General features: G+C 39.0%; 1 protein-coding gene across 1 annotated transcript; it reads left to right on the top strand.

Annotated features, from left to right (window-relative positions):
* The first annotated feature begins 717 nt into the window (after window positions 1-717).
* Window positions 718-12,079, top strand: LOC129241779 (putative odorant receptor 69a). The gene is made up of 5 exons (XM_054878288.1): window positions 718-1,156; window positions 4,704-5,133; window positions 5,202-5,400; window positions 11,770-11,925; window positions 11,992-12,079. Exons 1-5 carry the CDS (start codon window positions 718-720, stop codon window positions 12,040-12,042), a joined length of 1,275 nt encoding a protein of 424 aa, XP_054734263.1. The 3' UTR covers window positions 12,043-12,079.
* The last annotated feature ends 4,480 nt before the right edge of the window (window positions 12,080-16,559 follow it).

Genomic DNA, 16,559 nt, shown 5'->3' with positions numbered 1-16,559 from the left:
TAAACTTGAAAATATTTCCAAAAGATCCGGCCATAAGTTCTTTTTTACAAAAAGCTCACTTTTTTGGAATAGAAGGTATATTTAGAATACAAATTATTAACAAGTAATCAGGGCTAACCAATCGAAAGTCCAGCTGGAGCTCGTTAAGCAGTTAGGAAAACCACACAAAACACAAAAAATTCTTGGCAAGGACAAGACGAAATAATGCCAACCCATCCCCTTGTGTTTCGTTGCCGCCCATATTACGCGCACTCAAGTTGCAATTAAAATATTGCAAATTAAATCAATCCAACGAAAACCACAAACTTTTCCTACAATATTGCATACAACAAAAGCCATGCACACACACAGTCACAAACAAAACCACAAAACAAAAGCGTCGATACCCATTTTGTTGCTGCACAACAGTGCCGCATATAAAAGGAATTGCAAGTGCAGGAAATGCAAAATACTTGGAATTGTTGGCTTTATTGTCGTCTGATTGAATAGCTCGCAAGAGGAAAGCAAACATAAAAGTACTTGTACAATTCTACAAAGGAATAAAGTGAAGTGGCATTTGCAAAAGCCAAAAACCTAAAAATCACATTCATCAAAGGCAGCCAAAGACCAAAATAAATTCACTTGAATACCAAAAACTGGTAAAGCATACCTTTCTGCTTGGGGCTTGTATGCAAATAAGAGAAAATCAATTGCAAAACCACTTCAAAAATAGTAAAAATGACATTTCGAATTTACAAATTGCAAAATTTTCTGGAATACCCCGAACTGGCCTTCAAGTGGGCATTTTTCGAACCCTTCGTTTGGAGCGGCAACCAGCATCGCCAACAGCCCACATATGGGTTGCAAATGAAGCGCTTAATATACATATTTATCACAAGTACTTTGGTGGCTCAAGTTCTGGCACTATTTTTCAATTTATATGTGACACATAACTCACTCGAAACGGAGTCTAATGAAAGTGGTGAATCGGACTTGTTTGAGGCGCTCGCCTTAATGTGTTTTTTTTCTTCTGGACTTTATAAAATGTGGAATATTTTTTGGCGTCGTGATGACATCGGCCGTGTGTTGGAAGAGCTAAAGGAGTTATTTCCTAGCGCAACTATACAAACAAAGCTGGCTGAGGCCAATGATTACAAAACTGAGCTGAAAAGAGGAAGTAAGTTGATGTCAAATTTTGAATGAAAAATTAGTTCTTTGCGTTAAGGTGGCAAACCAAAAGTATTATGGTAAAGTGTCTGAAGCAAAAGTGAAGATATTAAGTTAACAGAAACCTGGTAGCATGGAAGCTGTGAGTTGGAGTGGAATCGAAATTTATGTACACCGACAAGGTTAGGTAGTGCTGGCTGATCTGTAAACAGATCTCACTTAGAACTCTAGGGTCCACTGTGTTATGTACTTGGAGTCGAATTATTACTTTAGTCATTAGTCAGCAATATCCTTCCAGGATGAAAATACCTTGATCCTAGGCACATTTTACGGGTTCCACAAAGAGCAAGGCAGTGGTAGAGGAGATGTTCCAAAGTACCCTTAGCATTCGCTTCGTTGCATGCATCACTCTGGACTAATATCGATGTGGTTGCGTGCTGTTGGGTGAGAAAGTGTACAGTGTATCCTCAGTACTCCAACCAATGTTTTTTGCAGTATTTTCCAGAGAGTGTCATTTTATTACTCTGTATGTAATTTACAAGTCTTTAGCATAATTTTGGCAGTTTTGCACGCGATAGAGTGTTCCCATATCGGCTATATGTCCAAAGCTAATTCCTCATTCAGTTCCGTTTTCAGAAAGGAGAGTGATGGGCATATGTTTGACGTGCTCAATCCCGGCAAGCAAATACCTGCCTTAGCGCGCTCATCGGCTCTCTCATTCCCTTCAATTCCTTCGTGTCCTAGTATCCAATAAATAGTAACCTGTCATTTCCGCAGAGATCCTCTATTTTGGACCTGCGTTGTTGAACACATTCCGAGTTAGTACAAAGAGCCATAATTGTTTTAATAGCCGGTTGTTTATCAATAGAAATATTTGTCCTAGTATTCAAAAGATTCCAGATTCCAGAGCTTATCCAGCTGCTTTTGTTGCTGCATAGATTGCAGCTTTTCGTTTGAATCCTGAAAGCTACTGTGACCCAAAAGCCTCTGTGAGAATTGTCCTGACATCTTCAGTCTTAGAGCAAATCTTTTGGCTGAATTTCTTACTACTAGTTTGATTGGATGCCACTTGCAAATTTTTCCTATTGCTTCTGATGGAGTTGTACTCATAGCGCCGGTTACACATATTCCTGCAATCCTTTCACATGATCCACTCTTTTAATGAACGTCATTTTATCTCACGCGGTCCACCATACTCGCGCACCATAAACCATTTTTGGTTTAATTACCGCCGTGTATCCTTGATCCTTGTATATCCAATGTATGATTCGAGTAGATAAGCCTCAAGTCTTACCGAGCATTCTTCTGCATGCGTTTAAGGCAGTCTAAGTTTTCTTTGCTCTTTCCTCCACAACACAAGATGCTGTCACTGATGCCTAGGTATCGAATGGTGTTAACTCTACTTATACTTCCTTGTAAGGAAGGAACAGGAATACTGTTCAATATTTTTTTTTATTAATTTGTAAAACTTCGACCAAAACTCCTTTCCCCTGTCAATATGTGTCCATGCAACCTCAAGCCGAATTTTGTCTAAAATCAGGTGCCTTTTACGTGGTGTCCTACTGAAATAACCGCTATAATTAAGATATCTCTTAATAGTTCTTAGATGAATACTTTTTCCGGATGTCTCCATGATATGTTGGACGAATTTCGGAGCTCTAAGTCTCGGATTTTCGTTGACGTCTTTTAAAATGGAGCCTAAAACTCTTCTGGACAACTTTTTTGGGGCGGCCGCTTTGCTTTTTCTTTTCATACGAATTAGTCTCTATTTAACTTTTGACAACGTTTTACCGTTTTTTGACTTAAATTTACTATTTCTGCAATTTCGCCGTACGATTCGAGTATATTTTCTTTTCTTTGCCCAACCACAAATTTTCTTAAATCAGAAGATATTCCTTTTTACGATCTAGTTGTTTTATTCACTTCACAACACCAGCGACAAACCACGAAATAAACAATTGTATGTACTACTGTAGGCAAAAAGTAAAGTGAATTTGGTTGTAAAATGAAAAATCTTTATTTATTCTTGTAAATCAATTTCATCCCCCTTAAAATAATCCCCTCTCGATGAAATACACTTATGCCAACGATTTTTCCAATCCCGGAAACATGCCAAATAGTCCATTTCCGGTATAGCCATCAGCACCTTCTTCGATTCAGCTTTTACAATATCTCCTCAATCGACTCGAAACGCGTTCCCCGGAGTGGTCTCTTGAGTTTTGGGAATAGCCAGAAGTCACACGGAGCCACATCAGGCGAATACGGTGGTTGCGGATCGATATGCGTGGAATTTTTGGCGAAATGGTCACGAAGAACGAGTGCAGTGTGAGACGGTGCATTATCGTGATGCAAAAACCAAGAGTTGTTGGCCCATTATTCTGGTCTTTTTAGACGAACTGCTTCACGTAAACGACGCATAACGCTCAAATAATATTCCTTATTAACAGTTTGGCCAGGTGGAAGGAATTCATAGTGCACCACACCACGAAAATCGAAAAAAACTGTCATCATGACCTTTATTTTTGAACGACTTTGACGTGCTCTTTTCGGTCTGACCTCGCCTTTAGCACGATATTCGCTTGATTGGTCGGTTGTTTCAGGGTCGTAAGCATAAATCCAAGTCTCATCTCCCGTAATGATGCATTTGAACTTGTCCTGATAGTCTGAAAGCATTGTTTCACACACATCAACGCGACGACTTTTTTCCAAGAAATTGAGAGTTTTCGGTACCAAACGAGATTTGACTTTTCGTAGGTCCAAATGGTCTTTCAAAATGGTTTTCACAGATCCTTCGGATATTCCGATCATATCAGTAAGGTCTTTAACAGTCAACCGACGATTTTTCAGCACTAACTCCTTCACTTTATTGACGTGTTGGTCATCTGTTGACGTCGATGGTCGTCCGGAGCGCTCCAAGTCATCAACACGTTCTCGACCCTCTTTGAAGTCTTTGTACCACTTATAAACATTTTTCTGCGACATGGTCGGATCACCAAATGCCTTCTGCAACATGCTCAGCGTCTTCGCAACCGAAATGTCATTCCGCAAACAAAATTTGATGGCACTTCTCTGCTCAATCAAATCAGACATTGTAAAAATCGAAAAATGCACACAACCGTAAATATATTACTGATAATGACATTCACATGAAAGTTGGCCCAGATGTTATTAACAGTGCTGCCAACTCATAAAAAAAATAACTAGAGCGGAATTTTAATCCCGCGAAGTTTGACAAATAAATTCACCTTACTTTTTGCCCACAGGTAAGAGGAGCGACGATTTATCAACTGAAATTTTTGAATAACGGTACATTACAGCTAAGTTTTCAATGCTTGCTTAACTTCAATGAACCAAAGCAGTTGGATGTAGACTTTTTTCATACCGCTTTTTTGTTGTCTTGTTAATTTTTTTATTGTAATTAAATTGTTATATTTTTACAAAGTTTTTTCCATTATTGTATACCTTTTGGGCAATAAGAAAATATGCTGCTGTATGTAGACTTAAGTCCTTCACAGTAACTGATTTATTTTGATTTTGCAATTCTTCATTACTTTCAGCTGGTGGTTATTACCGCTTCACCTACTATGACCAAAAGTCACGCACCTTGATGGGACGCCTCGCCCGTTACTTTGCGTTTGCCTACACTTACTACAATTTAGTACCGGTGGTGCAACTTATCTACGAAATGTTCTCCCCGAACCAAAGTATTACGTACACGGCTCAAACGAATGCCTGGTATCCGTTTCACAATCAGAACAAACACTCCACCTTCATTGGCTTCGTAATGTCTTTTCTCGTACAATCGGCTGCAGAGTACGCTGGCGCCGGCTTCGTAATGTGCGGGATATTTCTCGTTCTTTTTCTCACTACGCAAATGAAATTGCATTTTGATTATTTGGCCAGTGCTTTGGAGACGTTGGACGCAAGCGCTCCAGATGCCTTAAAACAATTGAAGACGCTTATCAACTATCACAATCATTTGTTGCGGTGAGTAACGCTTGGATACTAACTATTTAATTTTACAATAAAAGATGTATCTTTTACTTTCACTTCAGCCTTTGCAAGGACATCAATGACATATTCAATTTTACTTTCACGCTGGACCTGATTGTTGCCACCATTGCAATTTCTTTAATGGGCTTGACTATGATTATGATCAGTTTTTCTCGGGCGGTAATGTACTCAGCTGGCGTCTCGTTCTTCTTAATAAACACCTACGTATTCTGCAAAAATGGCGATGAACTTACCACTGTGGTAAGTATAGTGTACTCTCTCTTAAGCGGATACCTAAGGGGAAAAAATTACTAAAATTCCCAATTGTGCTTGTATGTCAAAACCATATTTCCCTAAATTTTTGTCAAATTTAATCTTTTATTGTAGCACAAGGAAGAATATGACTCAGATTACTTAAAAAAAATACTGGGCTTTACCGATATAGTTCCCTATAAAATTTCCTAATATTAGAGACAAATAGAACAAAGGTCGTGAACGAAATCAGCTGATGCTAATCAGTTGGCAGCAAAGGTAAACGTAACGCCAATGAAATTCTTTATGGCTGGCGAGATTAAAAGAGAAAAATACCTTGAAAAGCTTTTTACCTTATTTTCTACCTTCTCCTATTAGATTGAAGCAATTTGACTGGCCCAAATTGGCCAACATTCGCTTTATCCTAACTTAAAAGCCCAGGCTGCCTAAGATACCTGCAGTTCCCTCAATGGATTCTAAAAGAAAACTGATAGATGAACACCTAATAAATTATTTTTAACACTTCCGTTAGGTGTTTGGTCGAGCTCCTCCTCCTATTTCTAGCATGCGTCTTGATGTTGTTCCATAAATCGAGGGACTTACAATTTAATGTCGCCTCCGAAAGGCACATGTTTTCTCATGAGAAGCTTTTTCGTAGTGGAAATAAGTTTGGAGGTTTCACATGTCGAGAAAAAACGTTTTCTATCATTTGGTGTTTCATGCACGGAGTTTAGACCCTACGCATTCACGAGTGGTAGTCACGCACCAAGCCATTTGACTACGACGGCCGCAGCAGGCTGAGTTCAAATACGATTTATGTGTATACTAAAATCCCCCCTAGTGTGAAATAGTGTCACCGTGTATCGATCGTCTTTGATGGGATTTGTATTTTTCACAGCGATGGCAAACTGTGTTTCAACCAAAGAGCCGAAATTCACTTTGTATTAAACTTCGTAAATCGTTTATCGCACCCAAATTCTTCAATAAAAACATAGCGATAGTTGTTAATGCTGTACACAAATATACGAGTGGCATCAGTGACTTCGTTCGTTTCGGTATTTCCAGAAAAAAATTGGAAAACTACGTAATTTCAATAAAATAGCAGGAAATTGTCAGAAAAAAATTATCCAAATGCCACTGAATCTATAGTAATTTTCCTTTAGTGAGTCTTCGCAAGCTCATTTCTTGATTTGTACCGCACAAGTTAGCTGATGTCAATAAAATCGGTTCATCGGTCACGAGATGTGAGTGAATTTTTGGCAAAAAACAAAAGGATTTCACTGTACTATTCATCTCGTTCCGCTAATCTGATACGATGTGATTGTTATATATTCCTAAAACTACGTATACAATTGATGATTTAAGGAATGTATCATGAATTGACTAAAGCAATGCAGTTCTGATCTGTGTAAGAAAATCCAATTTCTACCACTTGGCTTCAGTTGTTAAACTGTTCAAAAACCAGTTAGGCGATAAATGCGATAATCGAGAGAAAGAAGCAATAAAACTAAAAAAAATGTTTAATATACCATTTTTCATATCAAGAGCTGAAACGATGGAAATGTATGAAGCACTATACCTTTTCAACTTCAAATTGTGACTAAACACATTCAAATTGGGACTAAACAACTTCAAATTGGGAATAAACACATTCAAATTGGGACTAAACAATTTCAAATTGGGAATAAACAATTTCAAATTGGGAATAAACAATTTCAACTTTAGTATTAAGAATTTTAAGTTGGAATTTAGCATTTTAAGTAGAAATTAAGCATTTTTAAATTGATGCAAATTTGAAGTTATTTATTGTAACATACTAAACATTATAAATCATCATAACAAATAACACAACTAATAATTGAAAAGGTATATATATATAATAACACAACAAATTAAATTGATTAATACAAATAATTATTACATATGATTAAAAAGACATGTCATTCATATTTAACGCATCTGGTATAAATCTTTGGACATGGGCGACATATTTGGCACAAGTAGTTACATTTAATTTGGCGATGTTCGGTTGTATTACATTTTCTAGCCGTTGCAGGCGATACTCAGTTTGAGTCATATCTACTCTATTTTCGCCAGCCAAAATTTGTGGCAGTTCAATTGCCAGCTCACGTTTTACACCAGCTTTCAGGGTTGACCAGGCAAGCTCAATTGGGTTGAGCATTGGGCTGTATGGACTTAATCTCAGCAGGCGGTGATCAACAAATTCGTTTTCTGCAAAGATATCCTCAATGGAAGTATGGCAAGGTGCATTATCTATTACCAATATTACTGGTGATTGGTAAATATTTCGAGCATTACGAAGACAACGACGAACAAACTCATTAGCTTTTGCTTTTTTAAATGCACCTCTTCTTACTTCATGATGAATTAAACCCAGATTTCCTATACATCCAATTAGGTGAATATTAATATAGCTCCACGACTTCCAGCTGAAATAAACGTACAACGGGTTCCTTTTTTGGACCGGCCTCGTTTTCTGGATATAAATAAGTTAAAATTGGTTTCATCCATATAAATAATAGGTTTATTCTCCGATTGATATTCTAAAAGTTTCTGAACATACACACATCTTTTTCTTTTATTTTCTTCATTATTTGCTCTCTCAGGTTCGTTTCGAATCTCTTTCAATGTATAAATTAAATTATCTAAATGTTTGCGGAAACATTCTGTAGAGGCATTAACGTGATGATGGTGCTGGAATTTTTCTTTAAGTTGTTTTAGTGTTATTTTTGGATTTTCTTCAATATATTGTTCCATTAAAAAATGATGTTCATTTGTTATTTTATTTTTCCTTTTTCCTCCACGTTGTTTTTCACTTTGTGGGTTTTCCTTAACCCACCTATATGCAGTAGACTTTTTTACTCCTAATGTGTTTGATAGTGCTCTCCAATCTTCATTCTTGTTGTACATTGCTTGAATTTGTTTTTTAATATTATCAGCTTCAATTTTTTTAATGTAAGCCATTTCACGGTGTCATATTAATTAATAAAATATGAATAAAATAAGAAAAACAAAATTCAATAAAAATATCGGTTTTATGCACAGCATTCTTTATTTATTTAATTACAATCCTTATGACTAAAGTTTAAAAGACATTCAAATTGTTTATTCCCAATTTGAAGTTGAAAAGGTATAGTGAGACTCATACCAACACCCAGCAGCGAGGTATGGATATTTAAGGCAGCAGACATCCCCCAAATACTGAGATTTGAAAGAAAGGCACTAAGAAAAATACTTAGTTCTGGCACAAGTTCTGTTACAAGTTAAGTCCGCTATAGATATACAATTTTAATACTTTTTTTAATGAAGTTATAATAGTTTTATTTAATCATATAAATATTAAAAAAATAATAATTTTCATTGCTTTTACTCAAGCCTTCAAACGACTAGGCCATTCAGTTATTACAGCACGGATATTGACGTCACTTCTCGAACCAAAGATGGTTTGATACTCTCCAAATTTCTGTGAGGCCTCTAACAGGTCATGTTCTCCAATGGATTCAGATCTGGACTTCCGGACGGCCAATCTTCTGCGGCTATGAAACCAGGAATATAATTTTTTAGTCACTGCTGGGTGGTTTTTGCCTTATGGGCTAGAGCGGAATCTTACTGGAAGAGCCGACGCTCTCCACTGAAGGGAGTACTGCTCAACTATTTCACCACGCCTTCTATGATATCTTTCTGGTACACTTTTGCCCCGGTCTTAACCCCTCATTCGCAGAAATGATTAGATGTAACGTCTTTACAAGACTCGCCTCACCAAACGGTTTCGGAGGCTGGATGATGGTCACGCAGAACCCAGGGAATAACATTTTTTGCGTCTTTAGAAGTTTTGGCATAGATTTGATCGTTTTGCTTACTGAAAACTTTTTCGGTAGTGAAAATTTGCTCATCTGTGAAAAGAATATTTTCATGGCCGATGACCGCGTGCCACCGAGTAAGCTGCTTGCATCTGTCGAGTCTAATTTTCTTCAAGCGCGTTGACAAAAGATGACCAGTTGACCGACGGAAATATTTCATGTGCGGATCATCTACAATTAGTCTTGATATAGATCTGGTCGATACATTCATTTCCCTGGACATGATTTACTGCTTTATAAGGGGATTTCTGCGAACTCTTTCTCGAACGGCTTTTATGGCTGCACTGGCTCGAACTACACGAGGACGGCCACTTATTTTTCTGTCTGTCACTTCAGACGTTTGGAAAAACCCGTGCGGGTTTGATCGTGCGGTAAACAAATATTTTCGAAGTATTAATTTTTTTCAGCAATTCGTAAAACTCACTTGCACTTTTACCTCCCTTTTGTAATGCAATCACAGCAATGCGATTTTCCTTAGCTCCCAACTCGATTGTGAGCAAGCGAAATTTGCCACGAAACTGAATATGATTTATGAGTAGACAATGCATACGAAAAAAAGTAAAAATAACGGAACTTTTTTCGGGGAATTCGTTCCGGCTATATGGATTGTAAAAATGTATCGCAGAATTTATGGCAAGACTAAGTATACCTGTATGGTCGCTTACAACTAGCTGATGGATCATAAAGGATTAGATATAATGACGAGGCGTTGATACATCATGAAAATGTGATACGTTTCAGTAAGAATCAAAAAATAAGATGGCTATGGATGGATGTACAGAATGCCCAAAAACAGAGCTTTCAACATTGCGTTGAATAGACTACCTATTGGAGGCAGAGGACAAGGGAGGCCAAGTAAACGCTGTAGTGATGAGGTAGCAGCTAAACGCCTTAAATGCAGCTTAAAGCCTTACTATCACTCGAATTCCGTTCAAGAAGTCGCTGCCAACTCTTATGTGAATCAGGATTGTTGTTGGTTTTGGTAGTTGCACGTTTTGGTGGGAATTTAATGTACCTTGATTTGCGTTTTTTTTTTTTTTGTTTTTTTTTAGAATTGCATTAATAACTGCAATTCTACGCGTCTACACAGCTGTTGCTAAATAGATATATTGTTGCTTCGAGCAAAAGTATTCGCATGCTCATCGTAAAATATTGAGCTTGCGATCAAAATATTGAATGCAAAAGCAAATTCTCAGTGCAAAGTCAAACCCTTAATTCTGTTTTAAAGCACGGTTTTTCTGTAGTATTAGACAGCAGCTTCAAAACATCATTTTTAAGTCTCTTCTACCTTAACTTATACAAAGTTCGAATATTTATTCAAATCCAATCTAATGGAACTGCAGAACTGTCTTCTCGTCTTCTCGTCTCTATCTCGTCGGCAAATAGCTTAAAAATCGACTACAAAGCTGCTCCGAGACTTCAGGATAAACACGACAACGAACTGATATAAGCGGGCCATCAGTTAAACCCAACTAAGCACTTTAGTTTAAGACGAATAATGAACGTTACAGACATGGAAATCGCCAAACCGACGGTAGATTCTAACTTTAATACTAACTAAACACGAAGGAATGAATAGCATTTTCTAACAACGGTCCCCATTCGAAAGGCAGTAGCTAACTTCCAGGTTCCTCTATTATTATTAGGTTCTCCTTTTTATAGAACAAAAGGAATATAAACAACACAAATTGGTGGAAAAAGTCGACTTATAAACTCCGAAAGTCCTAAAAGGGGTCTGCCTTACAAAGTTTCACAGTATCAGAGGCTTATTCTTAAAAAGGCGTTTAGTAAATATAGTAGCGAAGAGATTCAACGGCTAAGTGGCAATCAAATGCCTACTTCGTAAAGGTTTATACATAGAAACTTAGCTAATTCCAAAGGCTCAAATTTGATACAATGCCAACAAAAAGGGTTTTCACATACTTACATGCGATCTTGTGTACTTCAACGGGAACCTCTTGTAATTCTCATCTCGGCATCGCTTCCAAACCAGCTTAAGCCACAGTATTTTATGTATTTAAAAGTTATTTTCTAGCGCTTTAAATGCACCAGTTCGGCTCACCACTCTACCTGAATGGCTTTTAGTGGCCTGATTTGAAACCCCGAACATGAAACATATGATGATACATGATAAAAAAAAGTGTGTTTCTAATAGCGGTCGCCCCTCGGCAGACAATGGCAAAACACCAAGCATATTTCTGCCATGAAAACATTCCTCAAAAAACTATACCTTCGGAGGCGACTTAAAACTGTAGATCCTTTTTTTGTGGACCCCAAAGGGGGTGTTCAGCGAATCATATATAAATACGAATAAATGGCGAGCAAACCACCAGTTGGGAAATGTCTCAAATACATTTTCAAGCACATTTCAAAACAAACGGGAGCTTAGCACATTTGTGAAGTTTTCTAAAATTTAATATCTTCAACACCATGATTTTAATTATTACTGAAATATAAGACTTACGCTTTTGATGTATTTTCGAAACATTATTTTTAGACTCAAAAATTGAGTACAGCGTTGTATTACAGCAATTGGTATGAGGGAACAGTCGAATACCGTCGCATGATTATCTTCTTCATTATGCGCACCAACAGACCTTGCGAGTATCAAGCCTATGGTTATACGGTGATCTCTATGGAGACTTATATGAGGGTAAGAGTGAATAATAGAAGATCTACAATTCAATTTTTCTTAATCAATTAATTTTTTTCTTCACAGATCTTGAAGTTATCTTATCAGCTGTTCACAGCTTTTGGAGCTTTGGACTAGAGCAAAAATTGTTAATTACGAATAGAGAAAAGCTGGTTATGCAACAACATGCTAAATATTTAATATAAAAACGCTTTTTATGCTAAGTAACAGAATTCACTTTTCAGTAGAGAAATATGTAGAACACTCATTCAATAAATTTATGTTTATGCAAAACGGGGAACTACTCACAAAAATTGGCTTAATTTATGATTGATTTGATTTGTGTATGAAGATGCTTTGTAGAGGAAGACTCTGGTGAAAAGTCTTTATTATCGGGGAAGAGCTTTAGAGCAAACCTGCCGACTAAAGGTTCGCCATGAAAAGTCTTTATTATCGGGAAAGAGCTTTAGAGCAAACCTGCCGACACAAATGCACGCGGTGAGTACATTTTTGAATTCATTATGTGCAACAATCTTTATATTAGCAATATAGGCAATACCCCTACCTTTGTTACTACTACAAGAATGGAAGTTCTAGACATCACTTGTGTCAATAAACAAGGGGCGCAAATCTTGCAAGAATAGAGAGTGTCTAAAGACAACTCCTTCTCAGATCATAGGTACCTAATGTACAATATTTCATTACCAACTAAGAAGTACAAGCCGGTCATAAACCGCAGACGTACAAACTGGGGCGTGTTTGAAACCACACGGGCCAGCAAACTCCCTGGCGCGACATACCAAACTGACTCCGAGCTACAGCTCGATACAGCGGTTGACGAGATAACCTCAGCATTTCAACAAGCTGCGAAAGCAGCATGTCCTCAGAGAACAAGAAGAGGCAAACCGAAACCCCCTTGGTGGTCCACTGACATAGCAGACCTTAGAAAGGAGTGTAGAACTATGTATAACGAAGCGAAGAGAACTAACTCGTGGGATAGATACAAAGAATGCCTACGTAGATTTAAGTATACCATAAGGGCAGCAAAAACAGCGTCTCGGAGAGATTTCTGTCAAAAGATAGAAAGTGTTTCGGAGACTAGTGGGCTCCGGAAAGTCCTATCAACGAGCCCAAGCAACCCTAGCTACCTCATAAAAGAGAATGGCAACTGGACAACTAGCAGTGCAGAAATACTAGAATTACTAATGCAGACACACTTTTCAGGTTGTCTCTGTAACAAAGACAGTAGAACTCAAACTATAGTTCACAACGGGAATCCCCCAACAGATTTCATAACGGAGGATAACATAAACTTTGCCATTGGCAGCTTCAGACCTTACAAATCGCCAGGTCCAGACGGAATCATCCCCGCTGATCTGCAACATACAAGAGATATGATCGCACCTATACTCGCCTTAATCTTCAAGGCGGCGATATGACTCAATTATATCCCCAAAAAATGGGCGGAAGTAAAAGTGGTATTCATTCCCAAGGGAGGGAAAACCACACACACGAAACCGAAGGACTTCAGGCCGATTAGTCTATCATCATTTCTGTTAAAAGCCCTAGAGCGTTTACTAGATATGCATATCAAAGGAGAAATTGGCAATAAGCTATCACCGTCCCAACACGCATACAGCAAAGGCAAATCAGTGGAAACAGCGCTCCACGCGCTAGTTGACACGGTTGAGAAATCACTTCACTATAAGGAACACACCCTCGCTGCCTTTCTAGACATCGAGGGTGCCTTCAATAAATTTATGCGGAGGCTATTACAACTTCGCTAACGGAAATGGGTGTAAACAGGGCACTAGTCTCGTTTATAAAACGAATGCTAACTGGGCGAACAATAATCGCAAATTTGGGTGACACATCCACCAAGAAATTCCCGATCAAGGGCACACCCCAAGGTGTAGACTATCACTCTGATGTAAAAGTCGAGGACTTGAAGTAAATCGGGAAAAAACGGATCTGATTTAGCAGAAAACATAAAACACCTGCTCTTAAACACATATTCCTAGGAGGGAAACCACTTAGAGTAACAGAAAAGGCGAAATATCTAGGACTTATACTGGATAGGAAGCTAAATTGGGGGCTCACAGTCGCAGATAGAGTACGCAAATCTATGATGGCGTTGTACTCCTGCGAAAGGCTAATTGGAAAGAGATGGGGACTGGAACCCAGAATGGTACACTGGCTGTACACAGCAGTGGTTAGGCCTATTCTCTACTATGGCATTGTAATATGGTGGAATGCCCTTGAGAAGGGGGTGAACATCAAAAAACTTGACAAGGTTCAGAGACTAGCATCTGTTCTCATAACTGGCGCGATGTCAACCACACCATCGAAAGCATTATATGCGACATTAAACTTCCTGCCAGTAGATCTGCAGGCAAAATATATCGCGCGCAGCACGGCTGAACACTCTAAGCAAGTGGTCAAATAAGAGCTACGGTCACGGCAAAATCCTGGCTGGCACTTCGGAGATTCCCGGATTGGTGGACTATGCACTCCCGCCCACACTTGCCATTACATCGTTCACGACCCTCCTACCCTCAAGGGAAGAGTGGGAACGGGACGATATGAGATAGGGCGAGTCTATCCATGTATACACAGATGGCTCAAAGCTCGACGGCAGGCTGGGCGGAGGTGTATACTCCGAGCATCTGGGGATCTCCTTCAGTTTTCGGCTCCCCGACTACTGTAGTGTCTTTCAGGCCGAACTGATGGCAATAACGAAAGCCGCGACACTGGTACAGTGTGATGCAATATCCGGAAATGACATCTACATTTTCACTGACAGCCAGGCGGCAATAAAATCCCTCACAAAACAGTCGACAACCTCCAAGGTAGCCATAAAATGCCACACATCTCTTAACGAGATGGCTGAGTCATTTCGCCTAAGGATAATATGGGCTCCTGGCCATCGCCGCATTGAGGATAACTGTAGAGCCGATGAACTAGCGAGACTCGGCACCAAGTTGACCGATGAGTGCATAGACAATGACATAGGCATTCCCTTACAAACATGTAAGCTATTTATCCTTGAAGAAATCGTAAGGAAAGCAAACGAAAGATGGCGCAATGAAGCCACCTGCAAAATCGCCCATCAACTGTGGCCGACTCTTAGTGCTAAACGCACAGAATCTTTGCTAAGCCAAAATAAGCACAATCTTAGCACCCTGATTTCAATCATAACGGAACATTGCCTAATAGGTAGGCACGCCCAAAGGATGGGAGTGCAAGCACACGACTTCTGTAGAAGTTGTCTTGATGAGGAAGAGGAGGAGACAATCTTGCACCTTCCGTGCCATTGTCCTGCTCTATCCAGATGGAGATTTGCTATTCTAGGCAAACAATTTTTTAACGAATTGGAAGATCTCAGTTCCACAGAAATAGGAGATCTTCTAACATTTTTGAAAAGCGCACAATGGCATCACAGTGGGCTATGAGCCTGAGTGTGTCCCACAAGACAACCGCTTCAACCTAACCTAACCTAACCTAACCTAACCTAACCTAACCTAACCTAACCTAACCTAACCTAACCGACGCTGTTAATAAATTTCTTAGTAGCACAAGGCCAGCACTACAGCTCATAGGTGGAGACTTCAATGGTTGGCACTCATCATGGGGCTCAAACAGATCAAATGATCGTGGGTTAGCAGTTGCAAATATTATAGCTGCCAACGATATGGAAGTAAGCAATCAGGGTAAGGTTGCCACATTCAACGCGATACGGTATGGAGCACATGCTTGTTCAATCATAGATATAACGATTGCTTCAGGAAATCTCGCACACCATATCACAAATTGGTCAGTGAATGTTGAGGCCATTCAAAATTCAGATCACAGCGCAATAACTTTTAAAATCGAAAACAGCTCCAGCGTTACTGCTGCAAAAAGTACATCAACCTATCTATACAACAATAAGACAGCCAACTGGAAGAAGTTCGAAGAAGTTTTAGATGAGCAGCTCAACATAAAAGATATTTTAAATGTAGACCTTGCCAATTGTACCGCATATGATCTGGACAATACTGTAGAATCTCTTACTGGAATTATCAAGAAGGCGTGCTCAATATCTATGAAAATTCGAGGACGTGGCAAAGCAGCAAATCCATGGTGGAATAATGAACTCGAGGATCTTAAGAAAAAGTGCATCCAACTTCATCATAAGCTAAACAACTCAAAAAATACTCAAATTTCGACAGCAGTTGCTATGCAACATTCCAATGCACATATGCCGCTGCACTAAAGAAGGCATCAACTGAGCACTTCCGAGAATTCTGCGCACAACAAGGCAAAGAAAATGTCTGGTCACTGACAAATCGATTAATTAAGGATGCACCATTACATCGACCTCCAATGACGCTTCAATATAGCGGACTATACTCTGACACCAGCGCCGGCACAGCTGAAGCTCTCCTGCAACATTTCTTTCCTGACGACACCGTTGACTCTACGCGTGAACACCTCCACCGTCGCAATAGAAACAAACATTACCTTAACACACCCAAGGATGAACCATTCACTGAAGAAGAAGTACTCGAAGCGTTAGTAACCATGAATCCAAATAGAGCCCCAGGTTTAGATAACCTAACCTCAGACATATGCTTGGCTTTTACAAAGAAATATTCCAAATTTCTCACAGCTCT

This window comes from Anastrepha obliqua, chromosome 3, assembly GCF_027943255.1.
Source record: "Anastrepha obliqua isolate idAnaObli1 chromosome 3, idAnaObli1_1.0, whole genome shotgun sequence".
Taxonomy (NCBI): domain Eukaryota; kingdom Metazoa; phylum Arthropoda; class Insecta; order Diptera; family Tephritidae; genus Anastrepha; species Anastrepha obliqua.
Note: the sequence above shows the minus strand (reverse complement) of the source record. Positions and strands in the feature narration are given on the sequence as shown.